Raw genomic sequence first — 22,299 nt, forward strand, 5'->3', positions numbered from 1 at the left:
ACATAAAAAGACTAATTCCAAACCAAACAATTTGATTAAACGCTATGAATAAAACACAAATTTTATCACCCTCTACGATTTTCACTCGTTCCTTTAACATATTAAAATTACTTTTTTTTTAATATAAAAAAATACTTTTCAGTCTCATTTTAATTATTCTCTTTATTTTTTTCATTAAAGTTGATAATGAAATAGTCAGTGACTTTGACAATGACAAGAACTTGAAAATGTTATGCAGTTTGTTGTTTGAAAATTAAATACCTACCTGTTTTCATATAATGTATTTATTATTAAAATAACTAGGGTATTGAAAGAAAACAAATTTTTGTGATATTAAAATAAACGTAATAATTTGATCATTGGTGGTTAGCATTTTACTTTTGTATTTTAAAATAAAATATTTCTTTTTGCTCAAGGTTGATCAAGTGACACACCGTCCATTGAATATGGGCAATGCGGGAAGTAATCAACAAAAGGAATGGCATAAAGATCAAGCCACAAAGCATATCGACATAGGTTCATCTTCTCCTGCAAAAGAAGGTGAAGCTTTTACGTTTGATAAGAAAATCGACGACGATCGTACCTGCCGAGACGATGACAACAACATAGAAGACGGGGCTCCGTATTATACCAAAGCTGTACCTGAACACGATGTAGAGGAATCTGTCATACGCGAGAGATCCAACTCATTTACTGATGGAATTAAAATTGAGGATGTTAAAGTATTACCAACAGTATTCAAATGGGAAGGAGGGGGAAAACAAGTATGATATTATTTACATTATTTTAATTTATTGTATTATTTACATCAAATTACAGTAATTTTTACTATAATTATGTTTATAAAACTATTACATTTTCCTAATTACGTTTCACATGATGTCTCTTCCAGGTCTTTATTAGCGGTACATTTACGGACTGGAAAACTATTCCAATGGTGAAATCTCATGGTGATTTTGTTACCATTATTGATTTGCCCGAGGGTGAACATCAATATAAGTATTTTGTTGATGGAGAATGGCGTCACGATCCAACTGTAGTAAGTGAAGTTAGCATTGAATATTAAAATAGTTCATCTTAGAAGATTACTATTATGTAATAATTATTTTTTCTAGAAACTTGTAGACAATGGTATGGGTTCCAAGAATAATTTGGTAACTGTTAAAATGTCAGATTTTGAAGTCTTCCAAGCCCTTGCAAAAGATAGTGAGGGAATTCATAGTAGCGCACAAACTGAATATTCACAGGTAATATACAATATATAGAGGATTTTTTGTATTATATCGGTTATAAGTTGATGCTAAGGTTTTAAAATTTATTTCTTAATTTTTTTTTTAATTTTAAACTTAATATTACACAGTAAATTCTATTTCATATATTTAATATTTTTATTTACACAGGAAATACCACAATCGAAGCCTTGGGAAAAAGTTTCCGGGCCACCTATTTTACCTCCGCATCTTTTACAAGTTATTCTAAATAAAGATACACCATTATCTGTAAGTATGAAGTGTATGTTTTTTTATAATCACAAAGGTCACAATAAATCACTATATAGTTATAGTGATCCTATATATAGTCCCTTTCCTTCACCATATTAAGCAATGTCACTGAACCCACCATATATTTTAATTTATGTATAATAATATAGGTAAAATACCAGCACATATTAAAATTTATATGTTATTATAATTATACATTTTCAATACAATGTCACCTACTATACAAATATCCCTTTTTAACTCTCTCAACATAACTAAATTTTTGTGTTATTTTTGTATAAAATATGGTAGAAGATAGAGAGATAGAGATGATATTAGAAATCTTGATATTATATGGTATTATGTAAGGAAATGTTATTCCTTCTTACATATAAGACTTTCGAATTTATATTAATAGCTAGCGGATAAGTGGAAATTAATGGGAGATTATGTCTACTATGAGTTTTATCATGTTTATATATATTTTTCAGTGTGAACCTACTTTATTGCCTGAACCAAATCATGTGATGTTGAATCATTTGTATGCGTTATCTATAAAGGATGGTGTTATGGTTTTATCAGCAACACATCGTTATAGGAAGAAGTATGTTACGACATTGCTTTACAAACCAATTTAAAGGAGGCCTTATGGTTACTAGTTGCAAAACTGTTGTATGATTAATATTTTTTTTAACCTCCCCGTGATATAAATTCTGTAGATAATTTAAATGTAAAATTTGTGCAATATAAAGAAGCTTCTGTAAACTGTTTTATTTGATGCTTATTCTGGATCCCTTACTAATTTGACATTTTAAAAGAATAATTTAGAAAAGAAATGTATTTTGAATGTAGTAAGTTTTCAATGGAAGCACACCAAAGAGTTTTTAATGTATCTGTAAAAAGTTTTTATTACATTTCACATTGGCCAACGACATGTAACCATATTTTTTAATTATAATTTTTGCCTTGTTAGGATTAAAAGTTATCATACATTAACATTGTATTAGATAGATTGCTTACATGTGATTTACATTGTTATACATATTAATTATTGTCTAGAAGGAAGAGTGGTTAAATATTAAAAATATATTATTAATTTCATATAAGCAATAAACAGCAATGAAGGGGAACAATAATTTATTATTAAATGTTTAACAGATTAAAAATTTATATATAAAAATATTATACATACAAATTATTCACTGAAATTAATGATATATAATGTAGAATTTAGATCAATTGTATCAATCACAGAAAATTGTCTGCTGAGATCCCAAAACTTATAATAATACTGGTAATACTAATTTTGGTAGTTTCATTTATGATTAAATTACTTCATATAATTTAATTATGAGATTATATTATGGTATGGGTGCCAGGAAAGGGTATAAATGTGTTTCTATATCACTGGCTTTAAACTCTAGACATACATGATCTCATAGCTTTCTCGTTCACAATACCCTTTAATACATCCTTTAGGCACCTAATTCACTAAATAAGATATCAATTTATATTATTTTAAACTTATGTTCCCATAAAAATATCATTTTAAATACCTAATAATAGTCACTTATGATTAGAATAATCTCAATTATCATTTCTATGTTTATTTTCTGTTACTGGTAATAAAGGTTTCTTATCAATGGAATTGGTTTTATTCGAGTTAACATTATTAACGGGATTCCTAACGTACATTGCAACTGCAATACTGACTAGGCATATTGATAACACAGTGTATTTTGTGATAAGGATATTAAATAGCATGTAACATACAATAGCAGTTATAACTAGTTCTAAAGCACTGGCATATGTCTTTAAAATTGAATTCAAATTCTTCAGAAAAAAACTGGTAACAATACCGACAACAGCGCTATTCACTGTTATAAGAATAACAAATATATCACCGAGATATTTAAAGTCATTAAAGATGCCACCTAATTCTCCCATGTACAGTAAAATAAAGAAATTGCATAAAACTGAATCGAGATACATGAAAACATTTTGTAAGAATATATCTACATCGGAGCCGACGGTTTTCAACAAATATTCATTGTAAGTTCCGGCCAAACATGAACAAAAGTTTTGAAAGTTTATTGATAAGAAATATATATTAAAAATTTGAGACAAAAATTCAGAATCTTCCTTTGTCTGTGCTGTTTCAGTGTCAAAGTTTTTTATCATACAACCTAATGTAAGGATCCCGAGCGAAATCCATTGGAAAAATGTGAGCTTCCTTTTGAACAGGAACTGTAAAACATAAGTATTATGTATTAATGATTATAGCTTATTTACTTGAATTATTAATTAAATGTACAAAAACCTGTAATTTATCTTGTATTATTAATTTATAGTCAAATAGAAAAAAGTGATTTGATAAAATCATTTGCTTACCTGAAATATTAATGCTGTTAAAACTACTCGAAACTGAAGTAAAATATAATATGAGGTGGGATCATAATGGGACAAGTTTATAAATGCCAGGTTATTATAGAAACAGTATAAAAGTGATGGTATAAAGTAATAAATCAGCAGCCTATAATTCAAAGCAATAGCTTTGAATAAATTTGGCTTATTCCTGAAAAAAAAAAAATAAGCATAAGGTATAATATATAAATATAATGTATAATCTAAAACTAATTATAATATGTAATTTGTTAATGGACCAATTGATATAAAAATTTACTTGTTTTAGATAGAACATATTGTGCACTTTATTGTAAAATTATGTTGGCTTACCCCTGTTTGCAAGTATATAAAAATCCGGATATCAACAATTTTAGTAATTCAGATAAAAATACAACAAGTGTTGTATTATAGTCATAAACTCCATTTTCTGTTTTAGATGCTGTTATAAAAACTCCTGTAATTATTATTTTTTATTATACACTATTAATTAAAACACAAGTAAAGAATTGATTGAATTTATAAATATTATAGTAATATAATATAACAGAAGCGTAAAAAAATATATATATTATTAACAAAATATATTGATCATAAAACAATTTACATTACCTTGAAATACAAAAAGGATTATATACAACGAAAATACTATGAATCCTTCTTTATTCGGAAATAATTTATTCCATTCTTTCATTTTTATATTTTAAAAACAAAATATTAATGTTTAATATAGATAATAGTGACAAAAAAAAATTGTTTCTAGCCCCTACACTGTCCACGTCCACGAAATGGCTAATACTAATACATTAAACTTGCATAGTATAACTAATTTTGAATTCATCACTTTATCATTAACATTTTTATTGTAAACAACAATTAACAATTCAATATCAATAATAATTTGACTGAGTATTGTAAGATTTTATTATCAGTGTAGCCGTAATCAAAAAGTAACACAATTTCAATTAATATTTTCTACTTTATTTATATATTAAAAAAATATTATGACGAATTAAATAATAAATATTTCTTATTTGTAAAAATACTGTTTTGATAATGGAATTTCAGAACAAAATTTATAGAATCGTTGTAAATATATACTATTAGTTTGATTTGGGTTATTTATTTTTTTATGCGAGATTATGTTTGTATTCTCTTTGACAATATTATTTCTTTTTGTAAAATCCAGAACGACAATACATTTATGTATAACCATGAATTCGTAATTTGTTCGTAACCTAATTTTTTTTAATGCCTTCTGTATGCGATAAATACTATTTATATTATAGAGAATATTAAGTTTACTTATTAGAGTAGATTGTATTTATTGTAATTTGGCACCTGTTTATGATCTGTAAATAGGTAAATTTATGAACAATATTTTGAGAGAATTATGGCAATTTAGTCATTAATGTCAATATACAATTTTCTTAAAAATTTTGAAAATAGAGAGCTGTGCGGTAATAGGTTGTAAAAAAAAATTAAGAAAACGGAATAAATAAAGTGTAATATTTCTTTTAATAGATAAGAATAAATTTATATCAAAAAGGAATAAGTGAGGCGGACATTGCTGGCGCAAAAGCTGTCCAGACTGCGCTTTGTTTTCCTTATAAACGAGTTTTTTGTTTAAGCCAACCAAATTTAAAAATGAATATAGAATATCGAGTTGTTTTATAATATATTTACCTACAGGTCTATGAAATTTTTAAACATTTTATACATGTTATAGATTTAACTATTCGCATTTATTTAATTTACTTGTTTTTTATGCAAATAAATATCGCAAGGAGCTTTTAAAGTTTATAAATTATGCAATGACCTTAGAATTAGATAATAGTTTTTTGTTTGATTTTATTTTAAATTATTTTTATTTTAATTTGGGCCAGACATCTGAGGTCAAGTCTTTTTAATTATTCTTTGCAATCAATATCATTTCATCGATGATTCCTATATTGTAGAAGTTAAAATAAGTGATTCGCCATTTTGAATAAATCACCATGCTGGACTAAGGATGACGCAAGAAAGCTAATTATGATTTGTCATAAAAACTGAATTTATATCCTAAATATTAGCTCAATACATTGAACATAACTGCTTCAAAAACCAGTTGCGAGATTGAACCCGAACAAATTACATACGTATATTGCAAGATAAATAAAAATCTTTAAATATTTTTTTTTTCGAAGAAGATACCTGTTTTGTTATTATTTTTACCTCGTAAGACACGTCGCAACCAAATTCAATAAACCATTTGGTATTATAAAATTATCAGCAGGACATTTTTTTAGACTTGTCTATGTGTTGTGTTATTTCTATTATGAGATTAAATAGAAAAAAAAAAAAAGTTTTAATTACACTACATAAATGGAATAGTCCTATTCCTTTTTAGCTTTTCTAAATTGAAATGAAAGAAATTGGCTATCAAACAACCAGATATTTTAGGCTTGAATAATGTTAACGAATACCTATTAATTTGAGGAATATAACCATTTCTATCCAGCATCATTAAATGAAGCTGGCGCTCCCCTTGTACTTTAATTCTACCGCACATGTTATAAAAGTAGCAAATGCAAATGTATGTTTTTTTTTTTATATATTATAGAAATATACATATCACGCATAATATCTATGATTTTCGATTGCACACATTTATATTCGACTAAATTTTTCGGATAGCTAAGCGTTTTTTATTACTTTAATTCTCCCCTGTCCTGAAGTTTCGAAAAACTTAGTTTCACTTATATTTGACGCCTAATTTTTAATTTATGGATTAACATCCTAGAGCAGTCGTTCATTTTAAACAATTATTTTGTGTTTCTATTGAATTGAAATGCGAATCAAGCTGTGGAGAAAATTCGCTACTTATTTAAACTTAAAATAAGTTCTTATCAGTCAATTCAATTAAAATATATCTTTAAGCTCTTCAGTTACTGATGTTCAACTTTTTCATTTTTATTATTTGTTAACCTCTATCTCAGATTGTACATAGAGAGCAAAGAAAACGTAAACTTAGATTGAAGCGTCATTTGGATAACAATTTACCATTGTTGAATTATAGAGTCAAAAACTTTCCTTCAAATGATTTTTTTAATTTATTAATTCAATTTCCCTGATAATGAAAACGTGGTTTTATTTATAAAAAAAAAAATATCAAATTTTTGTTTTGCAATGTTAATGAGCGCCTGATTGGATTTTTTTTTATATTGTATTTATTAAATTATGATTTATAAAAGAGCATATCAGTTTAAGATACGAAATACATATACTGTGAAATATAAACTTTTCGAAGAAGTACTTGATGGAATTTTGAAAACATATTTGATATAAAATATATATTTAAAAGATTTTTTAATAATTTTCTTTATAAACTTTTCAATTAATGTTGCATTGAGTGAATAAAATGGCCTATTATTTTGCAGTCAAGTGATTAAAAAAATATTTATAAAAGGACCATTAACCGTTTATTTATTTAAACAAAAATGATGTACCTAAAACTTTTGAAAATTGTATTATATAACTGTTATTTAGATTAGAATATTATAGATTTTAATCTTTGAATAAATTATTATTTTAGGTATTTTCAATGTAAATTATTAGAAATGTACTTTTATTTCGATGAATGTCAGTAATATGTCAAAGTCACTTCTTGTTAATTGTCAATCTGACTTCCAACTTCTTCGAGATTATTTGTTATGTTGGTTTAATTTGTGGTGAAATGAGAAATACAATCGATTGTTTCATTTAAAAGTGATTAACGATTAGAAATTATATCTCCTGTTAAAAGTTTATCGTCTAAGGCATAAAATCACCGAGTTTGAAGTCACAGAAAGGAATTCAAATTTTCAGTGCGACACCAAAATGACTCTTGAAGAAGACGACAGTACTTGGTTAATATCTTTTATGCACTTTTTTACTTTCAAATATTGTTACTACATAATAAGACTTCATTAAGATTTAATATTGAGTTTTTCCTGGTTTATTAAAAACTTAAAGTGTAATAAAAATGGTAAGAAAAAAATGTGCTAAAATGTTTTCCTTATGCTGTGCATTTTAACTTTCTTTCAGGCTTATAGAATTGGAGTCAGCACTGCTCGATGGATGCACCCCTTGTGAGATTAATCTCATCACAAAAGGTAAAAGAATTCCTGAAAATTTAAGACCTGATGTTTGGTTGGTTTGTCTCAATTGTCAAGAAATGGGAAATCAGCTGCTTCTTTTCGATGAAGTATTTGATTTACCAAATCAAAACGATTTGAGGGATGATGTAAAAAAATTTGTTCAAAAACTTGACAATGATGACGATGAAAAGTTATCAGTAATATCAGACATAGAATCTATCATAACATTCTATTGCAAGTCAAAATCACATAGTTACGCTTCTAACAATGGCTGGATTGAGATACTGTTTCCACTGTTAAGTCTGAAATTACCTAGAGGTGACACATATAATTTGTTTGAAAAAGTATTAAAGCTATATATTCCTAACGGCTGTGTATCTAATGGTGTGCCTTTTCACATACTACGACTGATCATACAATACCATGATCCAGAGCTGTGTTCATTCTTGGATACTAAAAGAATAACACCCGAACAATATTGCATGCCTTGGCTTAGATCCCTTTTTTCTGGTACATGCAGTTTGGAGGTGGTGCTTTTTATGTGGGACTTGTATTTTCAGAGATCAGATCCTTTCTTTATATTCTTCTTATGCCTTATCATGATTATTAATGCTAGAGAGCAACTGCTACAAATGAAGAATGAAGATAAAGCTACTATAATTAAAGTTCTGAGTAGCATGCCCCGGGATCTCGAAGCAAATGATATATCTGATTTTTGTTCCTTGGCCCATTACTATTCACTTAAAACGCCAGTGTCTTTTCGTGAGGATGTGATTGATGTACTGTATTCCAATAGTGGAGTGGAAATTAATTCTAAATTATATTCTCAAGCTCTGTGTCTTCCTGTAGCGGTTCATGAATTGATCGAAACTGCTACCGTAGATGTGGCAGATGCTGATACCGTTAAGTTCTTTTTGGTCGACTGTCGACCTGCTGAACAGTATAATGCTGGTCATTTATCTACCGCCTTTCACCTTGATTGCAATTTAATGCTTCAGGAGCCAAATTCATTTAACACTGCTGTCCAAGGTCTATTAAATGCTCAGCAGCAGGCATTAGCAGCAGGTTCCCTTGCCGCTGGTGAACATTTATGCTTTGTTAGTTCTGGAAGAACAGAAGAAGACAGCTATGCTCATATGGTAGTAGCGTCATTCCTTAAGAAAAATACCAAGCACGTGTCTATGTTAGATGGTGGATTTGTTGCTATACACGACTATTTTGGTCCCCATATGACTGATTGTTTGGAAGATCACAACACAACTATGTGCTTGGTCTGTGCTCCTAATAATAATAATAATGCTAACAAACCAGCTGAGAATAGACCTAGAGACAATGCGCCAGCCATTCAGTTGTTTAGCAAATTATCATCAGCTATGAAAGCAAAAAGTCAAGAAGTTAAGGGAAAGCTGATAGAGTATATTGTTAATCCAACTTCGCAATCTAATAACGGTGATTGGCACGTGTCAGCGAATGATAGAAAGGAACAGAGGTATAGGAATGTGCCCCCAGTATTCAGCATCAACGATGAGGACGAAGATTCCTATTCCGATAACCGTCGAGACGTATCTAATAGCGATACTTTAGACGAAATGGTAGACATAAAGAATTTCCTGCAAGGCCCGAATATAGTAAATAATTTCACCTGTCAAGAAGTATTGTCGAATGGTTACATGTTTGACTCTCATCTGGTGGTGACCGAGACACATTTAATAATATTACGTGAGATCCCAAACAAGAAAGGCGTAGCCAAAATACTGTCTCGAAGGCCGCTATCTACTATTGTAAAGATTACAGCCAAAAAAAGGCATCCAGAGCTAATTACTTTCAAGTACGGTGTACCTGATGGGGACAATTTACTGATCAAAGATATGGATCGATTTCTCATACCCAATGCAGCTGTTGCCACAAAAATTGTCTCCAATCAAATCGTCTCGCAGTTGGATAATAAGTTACAATAGACTTAGTTTATGACATAGTGTTAATGGACACATGTAGGTGAAGTTATCTTTCAACATTAATAATAGTGGGCACTTATCTTTGTGATAGTAATTCCTTGTCATGTAGATAGTTAAGTGTTATTTAGTTCAAGCCTAAAATTATCCATCCATTTTTTATTTCTGTGTATCATACGACGGTATTAGCGAATTTAAAAATATATTTATTTACTATAGGGATTTCATTTAATATAAAAAAAGCTTTTTGAGAATTCATTTCCTATGAAGGAATAATGCAAAAGTGAAATTATAACTATGCCTACTTTAAAAATAGTTTTACATATTAGTTATCGAATGTAAAGATAATTATAGCATAGCATATTTTCATTAGTCACACAGTTTTGTAAACGTTCTTGGAACATAGAAATAATAATCTTTTTTAAACAAGAAAAAAGTTTTTATATTTATATTTAATTTATTTAAAAATATATGTTCATTGAAATTGTTAACCTGTATTTATATTTTGTTGTATTAAAAGAGTATATAATTTCACTATGTTTTTTGTTTTAATATAATTATGCTAGATCTTCGTTAAAAGAAGAAAATGCGCAATCACATTTACTACCATCAGCAGATATAGCACAATTTTTATAATAAAATGATTCACACGTCATTTAAGAAGCTTTAAAGGATTCCTTTAAGATGATCGAGATCTCAAACATCTGACTAGATTAGAGAATTTAAAGCCAGTTCTATTTTTTTTTTTTAATATTGTGCCTATAGTTTGATGTTTATTTTAGTATGAACTGTTACAACGAGTTATGTGTATACTGGCAACATTATTAAAACTATTCTCCAATAGCTTATGCACAATTTAGTGTTTCCGGTGTGTACATGATAAGCTTTGTTTTGAAAAATTAAGTTTATTCCGGATGGTCAATTTCCTTTCGGCGTTGGCAGTTCACCGTGTGATGTAATACAAAAAAAGAAGCCTTTCGATTATTATTTATAATTGCTTTTAATTGTACTTAAAACTATTCCAAAAAATATATATGTCACTTTGTTGAAGTGGAATGCTACGTTACGTTACAATAATTATTTGTGGCAAGAAAATATTGTTTATATGAAGAATTTTTTTTTTTATAATTATGCACACAGTTTTTTGAATGTCGGTATTTTTTATAATAGGTTTGTGTTAGTCTGCCGTGCTTTTTGTATAAAAAAAATTATTTAGTAAAAAAAAATATTATGAATACATAATAATCACACATGTTGTAAGAGTGTATGAGAATTAAACTGTGCTATACTTATTAAAATAAAAAATAGTTTGTTTAATATCTTAATTCCAAATAAATATTGTTTTTTATATATAGCTGTTTGATTTTATCCTTTGTGATCAGCAGATGTAAAAAAATGTTAATTTCCGAAAAAAAAAAAAAAATTATCGGTTAAAACTAAAACTAAAATAGGTATGAGTTTAGTCGACATTGAAATCTAGAATTCCGGTGTTTTAAATATTTTATAAAAACGCCTATTCTAGAAATATATTAATTATTCAAACTCGTAATATTATGCGAAGGTTAATCGGATAAATAAAAAATTTATAGATATGGTATATTTTATTACCTTAATACATAACTATATATACAAAGTATTAGCGTCTCACTTAAAATTGATATGTCTGTTTGTTTGTACGTAAGTAAAATAATACCTATTTAAATTGTATTAATTCTATCTAGGATGTTTAAAATAAACGTGTTGTTGCAATATTTTAACCTAAATATTTTTCTAATTACACCAATGATTCAATAAATGTTCCCCTTTCATTCGATATTATTCCAAATACACATCACCCAGAACATTTGAAGCCAATATGAAGCCTCATTATCCAGCCTTGGACGGAAAGGCATTATGATCGTAGTTCTCCTCATATTTAATTGGTCGAAATTCGTTGTCCTTAATATAAAGATAGTGAGATATTGGCAGTAAGTATAGAAAAGCTCATAAGGTTGACAGCAAGTAATGAAATAGATTAATGTAATCCATGAAAATTCTCTTTAGTTATGACGAGTTATATTAAATTTTGGCAATTTATATATTTAATGTTCTAACTGCGTTAAATCCTTTCGGTTAAGGCTTAAATAACAGCGTGCATGTCCATCTTGATTATTTTTAAAATTCATTAAGAAGGTTATATAAATTATAATTTAAACTTTAATTATTAGGATAATACAATCATTACTAAGCGATGTATCTGACTATGGACAAAAAATATTTATAGTATTTATTTTTCTAATATGAATTTAAGATATTATTAAGTCTTAATAAAAATACTATTTAATGATACTCCTTCATAATCTAAGCATTAAGATATCTAGGATAGTGACAAGAAAAAGTTTTATAGAATTTGATAAAAATGTTTTATATTTACAAGTTCGTATACTATCTTATACTAAATATAAGTACATAGTTTTATTTAGAAATCCATTTTTAAATAATATAAACGGTTTATTGCATTTCTCTATAGAAATCAAGTGATCTATTTGCTTTGCAATTTAATAAACAAATTTAGTAGGTTCTTATATACATATAATTGTTTTGAGTAGTAGTTATAATTTTTGTATATTTACCTTAATAGTAAAAACTGCTAAAGCGTATCTCGTCATAGGTATATTAACGCGGTTGCGTTACAAATGCGATGAAAAAAAAAAAAAAAAGATATTGCCTAACAAAAACATTATGATAATTATGTATAAGTAATTTTATTTCCATACCCTAGAGAAACTGATATGTATTACTTTGGCGATTTCAATAAAATCTAGGCACGATAACGGTAATTTACATTTAAGCACTTTAATAAATTACCTTATGCCGATCTAAGAGTATATAATAATTTTGTGAATATCTTTTTGATGAAATTTAAAAGCAAAACTTTATAATTATGCTATTATTTTGCTACACTCATTAAACTCTCGATAAAAATAAATGTTAAAAATAAACTTCTTTTATAGAACAATATCTTTCTCTTTATGTTTGGTTATGAATTACAAAATAAACACACAACTGTATTATTCAATATGTTTAGCACAAGCATGCATCGTACATACGGAGCTTAGTCAGTTATTCGTTTTCATTTTTTTAAACTATGTTATAATGTAGGTTATTAAATGAGAAACGAGGAACGCTTCGTATGTAGTGTAACTATGCAGACATGTGCTAAGCGTACAGATTTGATATATATATTTTTTTATATCGAATACATTCAATTCATGCAATCTTGGTCGTATTCTCTCACACCCACGACGTATAGTGAACAATCTTGACACATTTTGTTGTTTGTGTAAAAATTTTATATCACAGCCCTTTTAATTATAGTAAGGCGTAACTCGTTATCAAAATATATGAATTAATATGACGATAATGTTAAAATAAAGGGACGTTAAAACTATACTACTACGTGATGTGCTAGTTTCAGCGACTGTGTAGTTTGTAGACGGCTCAGCTACTGTTGACTGTATGACATCCACTGAAATAGTTATTGTGAAAATACATGTTAGATTGGTTCCAAACATTTCTTTTATATGTCTTAATAAAGACATCTACAAATTCATTTGTATTGAACAATAACGAAACTTGTAAGTTAAATGTGAATGGTCTCCTTAAAAGCTGTAAGGAAAGCACTAAGTTTTTGATATTATAAAACGCTAATAAAATTATAGATACCGCGTATTTTTTATGGAACAATAAATTTTGTGGTTCTGTGGTAGCTTTCAGGTACTGTGAGATCAGAAATTTAAGAGAGGACGAAATTTAGCATTTTTTACTTCTCTTTTATAGTTTATAGGTTTATAAGTGACTTTTCTGTACAAATAAAATATATAGAGTAAATATATATATTTAAAGTTATTTATATTAATTTGAATTGGTGCAAGGTGACATAAAAAGAAAAAAAAATGGTTAATCGTAATGTTGAGTTGAAAAATTAAACAAAATTTATTATAATATGACATTATCGCTATATGTAGTTCAAAGTTCAATTACTTAACTTAAAATTTTGATCTACATCATATTGGAATCAAATCTTCTAATTCATTCAAACAATTCAAACCTTACCAATAACGGTGTCGTTCCTAACATCGGCGAATTTGTCCTCGATGCTCCTAAATTCGGGAATTGTGCTAACACAACTGACTTCCAGTCTCCCGGTGGCCACCAGCTGTAGTTCAGACACCGTCACATACAAGTCTCGACCGCGACCTGGTCTACGACTCCTGTGACGACTGACACCATGCACCATGTTCGCCTCATCTGGCATCTGTTCCAACTGAAATTTTGTAGGTTTATAACATTTAATCCACCTGCTATGAAGATTTTATTTATTAAGTATAAGTTATGAAATAACTAAGGCATCGGATTATATTTGTAATGCAAAAGTTTGAAAAGTAAAAACGAATGTATGTAATTAATTATATACTAAGCTGGTTTTGTATATATTTCTTACATAAAATAAAAGCTTGTCCAAAAATATAGGTAGGTATAAATTTTCTTCCTGTGTCTGCGAATGACCAATACGGTTGCCGCAAGAGTTTGCTTTCATTTAATTTTCCCTTACATATATAAAAGGTTACTTAGACTTGTTTTAATTCGTTAAAATTTAAATTTCGTACATAGAGAATGTGTAGTTTGCCCGCTTATCAATTTATTACTAAACGGTAGTACTGCAATTGTTCCTACAATATCAGATTCGTACAAAAGAAATTACCATGGTCCTAGAGTTTCTAACTATCCTGCTTTTTTGGCGAAGGTAGATCATAGATACTTATCGATTTTAGAAGAAGTATTTGTTCATGATGATGTCAATATTCCGTATAGCATTCTAATGAGGACGATGTGAGTCGTTGCGTTTATAGATTTACCTGAGATTCTTTAAGGAGACAACCAGGGGGCCTTGTCGCTACATGGGATACGTGGGTAAGGGCAAGTATTGGTGGTGGTGAAGTCTGATTGACCTCGTGGTTCATCAGTCTTTGAAGACCTCGTCTTCCACTCTTCTCACTCATTGGGACGCGGAATTTGTGAGAATGTGCAACCAGCTCATCCATCTATTAAGAAGCCAATTATAGTTAGATATAAATGCGTTTTTATTTTAAATGATGTCTGGCATATGTGTTACAAGGCAGCGCACATTAAATGGTTATGGGTTCGATTATAGGTTCCGCAAAGATGTGTATGATGAGTATAACATACATTCTGTATGAGTGTGGACAGTGGAAAGCATAGAGACAAAACCCGTGTATTTTAGGCGAAATTTAGGTGACCTACCCAATATCGTTATGGAAGCCAAGTTCTAAATCCTGTCTAGATTTGAATTGAAAGCCTGAGCTAACCTATGACGCATTACTTTACCTGCTGTAACGCATGATGTCTCTGTTTAATTTGAGGGTGATATTGTTTTATAATTCACATATAATTAAACCTAAAGCTCTCGACCTACATAATAGTTGACCTATTTCGATACAAATAAATATTTATATTTTATATTAATTTGTGTTTCCTACACTACACGAATGCGTTTATATATAGCTTGAACACATTTTATATGTTTTCATTTGGAATCTAAAGCTTTTATAGCTACAGTTGTAGCTGGAAAAATCGTGTACAAAAGAAGTAGACTAAAATATAACTAAATTAAAGCGTTTATGAGTGGGCCTATTTTGCTATCGGCTGTTCCTTTATGTTTGAAAAATAAAAATATTTTATTTTTACTTAAAAACATGAATGAATACGAATACGAAATTTTCGCTTTACGATCATAAACGATAATTGCGATAATTGCTCTCTTTTGAATATATGTACCCAGATGCCATTAAGTTTGACTTTAAAATAAAATTCTGTGCTTGTCAAATGAAATCTACTTTTTCATGCTCTGTACAGTTATTAAATTTTGTAAAGAATGCTGGTATAGCACAAAATATATTTAATTCAGAGATAATAATAAACATTTTCACGGACTTTTTAAGTTCAAGTCGAAAAGAAGTACCGTATAGTGTGGTAAATTAATAATTTTGACACAGTCTTCAATGAGTAGGTTGTAGATGGTTGAGTAGCCTGGTTAGTGTTGTTAGAGATAGAAGTTTAGGTTCTAAAGTAAGTTACCTTAATTCAGTACAGAGCACTAACTAAGTTAAATTTCTACAGCAAATTTTCTTCTCAAAGCTAACACGGGATTTAATCCACTTGAGATTCAGATCTTGGTAGAAAAAAATAAAAAAAAATGTCCTAGAAATATCAGAAAGAAGATTATAATAACGAGACAAAATGTTTCCACATTATTTATGTAAAATGTAAGTTTATGAATATCTTAAGGTAACCTATAGTTATGGGAACGAGGTATGCGATTACCTTTTGTCCATTAATAAACCATGTGATATGTGGAGCCGGCAGAGCGGGGGCGGTTGTGCAATTCGCTTTTAGCGTTTCACCGAAGCTCAAGTAGCGAGTTGGAAAGTCGATTCGTGGATGGTGCTTCTGAGGATCTGGAAACAGAATTATAATATATTATAACAATACACATGCCGGATATTTATATTTACATAATAAATACAGGAAAATATTCGTCGTGTAAAGTGAACGTGTCGCCACGTGAAAATCGATGATGGTAAATAAAAAAAAAAGGGGTTGATGACACTCTCTTTTCCTTAAAGTTAGTACCAATATAATCTTTATTGCGATCTAGTAGTAAACCTTGTTACAACTTGTTAAGAAAACCGTAAACTTCTCCAGCCTGCACTGATTCTATTTATTTTCAATGTGAATTAGCTTAATATAAGTTTTAATACCGATTCGTTCTGTGTGTCTTAAAGTTAGTGACATTCAGGATTAATTGCATCCGAAATCTCATTACCTTGCTCTATAAATGAGGTTCTTTAAATTTATTTCTGTATCTCAGTGTAAAATAAAAATATCTTATAAATGGTAGTCTAAGTCCAAGACAAACTTTGTCTTAGATGATTATTAAATGACTGCTGGTTTGATTTTCCCTTACAGAAATTTCTATAGTTATTAGGCTTTTATGCGTCAATATTTAATACATTTAACCTTTTTGTTTGTGGTAAGAAAATCTTTGATTATGCGGATAGCTGCTTTTTTGATATTACAGAATGGCAAACGCCAAAGTCTGACGGTTTGCAAAATATAAGAGTGTTCGGTTTATACTTGGTCTGCACAAATAAGACCACTTTTCTCAATTTTGTGATGGCTCAAGAGATTATCTATTCACTTTCATCGCAATACTCACATCCCTTGTCTATTTTACTAAAATTTTTTCACCCCGATAAAAATTGTATGAAATTGTTAAATACACGTAGATTTTTTTGATAATAATTTTACTCTTAAAACATTTATTATTCCATATATATATATAATAACTACATTACATTGAAATCACTAATTGCTTAATGAGAAAAAACTGTAAAATAATTTTCTGGACAATTACATATTCCCTTTTTTCAGTGATACTTTGTTGAGCGCACGAGGATATTTTTTTAACAGAATCAATGCAAAAATAAGCAATATATGTTACGTTTTTGTTTTTTTTAGGTTTCAAAATTTTAAAACGATGACATTTTAATTTGTCACTCTTCATTTGAGATTATAGTATACTATTTTTCGTAAAACATAAAAAAAGTCATGATTTCTGTTTTCTAAATTGTACATATAAAAAAAAAATATTAATATATAATATTGCATAAAACACGTGGTATTTAGATTCACTCCTGGTATTCATTCCTTAAAACATTTTTTTTTTTATAAAATATACAAAAATAACATTTCAAAAATTCTTTTTATGTAATTTAAAATATAACATGTCTATAATATACGATCAAAAATTATTTTGAATAAATGGCAATGTTTGCAAAGTATTTTCACTAACTAGTTTAAGCATAAATACTATTTCATATAAGCATTTATTTTTTTCAATTGTAACATAATTTCTGACTGCACTAGGTATTAGCTAAGTCTCGGAAACTTAAAGCTTTAATGAGATCTAAGATTTTCGCGAGTTTTATTCATTTAACTTAAAGCTTTAGATAAGTATGAATATAAACGGGATTTATAAATAGTTTCCCAAAAAAGTTTCGCTTTTGACATATACATACTTTGCAAGCAAGTAATTTATTTTTTTAATCTATACCTTATTCTTCCAAATACATTATTTTAAATCACTGTTTTACATATTGCTACATTTATACCTATAATATTTTTTTTTCTATTTACTTGTATTTATGTAACTTTCTTTTTTACTAGATATTTATATGTATATTATTATTTATGTATACAATTCTTACGTTATAAACGATGTAGTCATCTGTTTAGATTGGTCGCATTATTTACTATGTAGATATAACATAAAAGGTTCTTTGAAATATGTTTAGATGCAATTAATTTAAGGTTCATATAACATTTTGATAATTTCCTTATGTGGTCCAAAACATTTTGTTAATTATATCTTCATATGTTGTATTTTTATGAAAGAGAGATGATTACCGCATAGTGTTGTTTTTAAAAGAATGTTTATATTGTCTCTTTTTTGTGACAACTGATTTAAAAAAAATTAAAAGTAACTTAAAAACAATTGCAAGGAGTAATCTATGTGGGATGTTTGTATGGGGCTTTATAGCTTTTACAATTTCATTGATGTTGCTTAACATGTATATATATATGAAGATAATTATCTCGTGAAACATTCCCCTTATTAAATATTAATTTGCAATACGCCTTAGTGGAAAGTAATAGTGCTCATATAATAAACATTAATACGTTAGGAAAGTTTTAGCTATTGAAGCATAAAAGGAGGTGTAATTTTCAATACTTTTAATGTACTTAAGAACAAACTGAACGCAGAGATCTTAAGGAATCCTGCATAACCGGGGTGCATGTGATGTTTTTTTACGATAGTTTTTAATTATTTTAATATTATATTGTTTTGTATTTAAATATAAGCCAGTGAATACATTAAAAACGATTCAGTTATACACAATGTTTAATTATTATTTTTGAAAAAACTTTCTTACGGACAAAGAAGCTATAGTATAGCATTCATCATTTCTGAAATCGTTTGTCAAGTAAATAATAAAGGACTGTAGTAAATATGTGAAATGAATTTCTTACACTCAATTTTAATAAACATTATAATTACAAAGAGACTGTTATATATAGATGGAACACGTTTTGAGATCTGTGTTACCAGGCTACACAAGTACTGACACCGATAACAATACGCTATCGTTGACTTTTACAGCTCGCTGGCCAATTACTCCAGTTACAGTAAGAGTTTATAGTCAGATTAAAAGAAACAAAAACTTACCCTCATTTTAGGGAAGTTATAGGGAAATTATTTAAGTTCGTTCTAACAATTAATAAGCACAAAGAAGTCACAACTCTTTCATTATAATTGCTTTATTATTAAGTGTCGAGGCGAAGGCTCACTTACTACTTAAACATCAGAAAAATAAAATTAATATAAATAAAATAACAAAATTAAATTTATTTATATCTATATATATAAATAATTATTAATAATTTTAAATTGAATGTTTATTTTTATAAAGTATTATTTAATTTAATTTTATAAACGTTGCGGTTTGAGTAAAAACAGTCTTTGACGTTGGAAAAGTAACGATAAAATCATTTCACAGCTCCGATTTAATGTTATTTTCCTGGACAGCTTAACCGGGGAAGACTAAAAAGATGAACTATATTTATAAAATAGGTCAACCTGCTACAAATGACATAAAATCTGTTTTTATACGTATGTCAGTAATCGATAAAATACATTTAATAAAAAATAACGATAACATAAAAGGAAGACAAACTTTAAATTTAATATTTTGACTGATATATTTCAAACATTTTTAGAAAATATTAACAACACTTTTTTGTATACTATACTTGTATAACTTAACTTTTCCCGTGCGTTACCAGTCTGAAATTCCAGCAGACTTATTTGGAAATTTTTTGTAAGAAAATTGCGGACAGGATGGTATTTGCTATAATGAAGTTAACATTATGAAGATATGTATTAAATATTTATTAAAACCTACTTCAATATATTTTGTATTCACCATCAAAATCGATCAAACAACGACGAAGTGTAAACAAGACACAAGGTTAAGGAAACGATCCAACAACAATACGCAAAGTAACAGTTTGAGCGGGAAGTTATAATTTAAATGCTTTATGAGTAACACAGTAACTTAATAAACTAGTCACAGGGACTTAGTCTAGTTAATAAAATTTCAGATTTTCGTATGTTTTTTAATTCCAAACAGTTATCTTAATAGCGATAAAATTTTGATTTAAAATATAATCGACTTATAAAAGAAACAAAAAGTCAGAATTCATTAAATGATTGTGGCCCACAGTATAAATAAAAAGGCAAAAATGATATTCGTACTACGGGATTTTCACTAATGATTCTCAATTTCATTGTTTGGTGTATTGGACGTTCTGAATATAGTTACTTAATTTTTGATTGCCTTTATAAGGGAGGTATATTTGTAAAATGCATTAAATTGTTGCATCTATAGGTGTCTACAGCTACCAAATTAAATAAGAGGAACGTTAACTTTAAATTCCAAGTTGTTTGTTTTACTAACTTCGCCTCAATAAAGGTTGGTCTTGAAAGATTATAAATATGTGTGCTTATAGACAAACAGTGTAAATCCAACATTATTTATTTTAGCTCAGTTTCATTAAAATCTGCTTTAACTCTTTTGTTTGAATGAATATAAAGTACCATTACCTCTTAAGTACTAACACGAGTAGAATAAAAAAGTTTAACGTGAAAGAAACTAGTATCTGTAAAAGTATCTAGAATCTGTATTTTGGACATCTTTTATTATTTTATATTTAAATAATATTTTTTTTGCAATTAGGATAACATAAAGACAAACTGGTAATGTACTTTCGGGTACATATAAATTGATTAAGAAAGTGAGTTAAATAAGATAAACATAGTTTTTATTTAGTATCTGTTACATTTACGGTAATTCTTTCACAGTTAAGTACAACGTATATTTGACATTTCGCCTCTTAAGTTAACCAATAGCAGACAATTAATCAGGACAATGCCAGACAGTGGCTGTTCCTTAACAGTTGCAAAGTGTACTTATCCATCAAATACTATACGTATTTTAGCTAAAGTGCTTGCTTTACTAAGCTTTCTATTCCTCACCTCTAATGGTCTCTCGGGATTGGATATTTTTCTTGCAGAATTTTCTTTTGAAAGCAGTCACTTTACGAAAGCGTCATGTTTGGTGATTAATCATTTGATTAAATACGGAGATCCGTTCCATTCAAGTGTGTAAGTTGTATTTGTAATGAAGTTAATACCCAATAGCTGATTTAGAAACTGTTATACGCTGAGTTGCCTTGGCTATGTACCTAATGATTTATTATACGTTTGTGAAATTTTCTACAACAGTCAATAGAATAATGTTACAAAAGAATATTCATGAAATAGATATAGTAAAGTTTATAAAAATAAGCTCTTTGACAACGTAGAATGTAAATTGTGTTTTAAAATGAGTTATTCATATCTGTTGTTTTATTGAAAGAATCTTATTTGTAAATGTTCGAACCGACGTTGGAAAACTTCAATGGTAAATACTTGTTTCACCCACAGGCTGAGAAATAAGTTTGTGAGAAGAAATAAACTATTGAAGCGTGTTCTTTGGAAATGGGAATAATTTGATGTTTGTGCTCTAGAAACATTTTATAAAAATATATTTCATATAAAATTACGATTTATACAATTTTCGTATATCAACTTAGTCCATAGATTATTTGTTCATTACTTTTAAAATGCAGTTTTTTAGCAGAGAAGAAGCGCTATTTCAACGACGAGACGAGTGATGACGCGACTGACTATGAGATATTTCATGACAAACAAATCCATGGATAAGTTAGAATCTGTCTACATTAATGTAATGTCATTAAACACTCGTATGACTTACGTACCTTTAATAAATATGTATTTTTATAAACTGCATTCTACATGAAAGTGTCTTTGACAGACAAATTAAAACTTTTGTCTGCTCCGCTAAAGCACAACAGCAAAGTTGTTAAAACAGTGGGTTAAACTTAGCGTAACAAAATCACGTATGTTTTATCTAATTGTGTACTCGCCCGAGTTTTAGTCTTCATAAATCGTTAAAAACTTTTTAAGAACCAAATAAAAATAACTCTATGAAATAAGCGTGGTATGTGGTTATACGAAATGCAGTAACCGGTTATTAAAAATATATATAATATATGATTACTGTATTACTTATTCGAGGCACAGATCAGCAAATTTGTTCG

At 28.5% G+C, this 22,299-nt stretch overlaps 4 protein-coding genes across 7 annotated transcripts in view; 2 read left to right on the forward strand and 2 right to left on the reverse strand.

Moving 5' to 3' along the window:
- The first annotated feature begins 187 nt into the window (after positions 1-187).
- On the forward strand, positions 188-3,124 carry LOC116768520 (5'-AMP-activated protein kinase subunit beta-1). The gene is made up of 6 exons (XM_032659259.2): positions 188-344; positions 417-764; positions 893-1,039; positions 1,116-1,247; positions 1,401-1,499; positions 1,973-3,124. The coding sequence occupies exons 2-6, from the start codon at positions 447-449 to the stop codon at positions 2,117-2,119; spliced, it is 843 nt and encodes a 280-aa protein (XP_032515150.2). The 5' UTR covers positions 188-344; positions 417-446; the 3' UTR covers positions 2,120-3,124.
- On the reverse strand, positions 2,353-4,818 carry LOC116768519 (UDP-galactose transporter senju). Its single transcript, XM_032659258.2, has 4 exons — positions 4,497-4,818; positions 4,218-4,341; positions 3,873-4,056; positions 2,353-3,728 (listed from the first exon to the last, which is right to left on the reverse strand). Exons 1-4 carry the CDS (start codon positions 4,576-4,578, stop codon positions 3,069-3,071), a joined length of 1,050 nt encoding a protein of 349 aa, XP_032515149.1. The 5' UTR covers positions 4,579-4,818; the 3' UTR covers positions 2,353-3,068.
- A 2,727-nt stretch (positions 4,819-7,545) lies between these two features.
- On the forward strand, positions 7,546-11,304 carry LOC116768539 (TBC1 domain family member 23). The gene is made up of 2 exons (XM_032659277.2): positions 7,546-7,771; positions 7,950-11,304. Exons 1-2 carry the CDS (start codon positions 7,743-7,745, stop codon positions 9,958-9,960), a joined length of 2,040 nt encoding a protein of 679 aa, XP_032515168.2. The 5' UTR covers positions 7,546-7,742; the 3' UTR covers positions 9,961-11,304.
- A 294-nt stretch (positions 11,305-11,598) lies between these two features.
- LOC116768693 (uncharacterized) overlaps positions 11,599-22,299 on the reverse strand; it is a 63,972-nt gene continuing 53,271 nt past the window's right edge. For 3 of the 4 annotated variants that reach the window (XM_061526888.1, XM_061526894.1, XM_032659481.2), the window contains 4 exons: positions 16,339-16,472; positions 14,853-15,038; positions 14,050-14,260; positions 11,599-13,462 (listed from right to left, as the gene is read on the reverse strand). In XM_061526888.1, the coding sequence (XP_061382872.1) occupies positions 13,329-13,462; positions 14,050-14,260; positions 14,853-15,038; positions 16,339-16,472 (665 nt within the window). In that variant the 3' untranslated portion in view covers positions 11,599-13,328. The remainder of the gene's footprint in view (positions 13,463-14,049; positions 14,261-14,852; positions 15,039-16,338; positions 16,473-22,299) is intronic. The other variant, XM_061526899.1, reaches the window with a different exon arrangement.

This window comes from Danaus plexippus, chromosome 4, assembly GCF_018135715.1.
Source record: "Danaus plexippus chromosome 4, MEX_DaPlex, whole genome shotgun sequence".
NCBI lineage: Eukaryota > Metazoa > Arthropoda > Insecta > Lepidoptera > Nymphalidae > Danaus > Danaus plexippus.

Coding starts and splice junctions, on each gene's coding strand:
- LOC116768520 (XM_032659259.2), top strand. CDS start 447: ATGGGCAATGCGGGAAGTAATCAACAAAAGGAATGGCATAAAGATCAA. Junction 765..892: donor GGGAAGGAGGGGGAAAACAA/GTATGATATTAT, acceptor TGTCTCTTCCAG/GTCTTTATTAGCGGTACATT. Junction 1,040..1,115: donor GGCGTCACGATCCAACTGTA/GTAAGTGAAGTT, acceptor TATTTTTTCTAG/AAACTTGTAGACAATGGTAT.
- LOC116768519 (XM_032659258.2), bottom strand. CDS start 4,578: ATGAAAGAATGGAATAAATTATTTCCGAATAAAGAAGGATTCATAGTA. Junction 4,342..4,496: donor AATCCTTTTTGTATTTCAAG/GTAATGTAAATT, acceptor TAATAATTACAG/GAGTTTTTATAACAGCATCT. Junction 4,057..4,217: donor TTATATACTTGCAAACAGGG/GTAAGCCAACAT, acceptor TTTTTTTTTCAG/GAATAAGCCAAATTTATTCA.
- LOC116768539 (XM_032659277.2), top strand. CDS start 7,743: ATGACTCTTGAAGAAGACGACAGTACTTG. Junction 7,772..7,949: donor GAAGAAGACGACAGTACTTG/GTTAATATCTTT, acceptor ACTTTCTTTCAG/GCTTATAGAATTGGAGTCAG.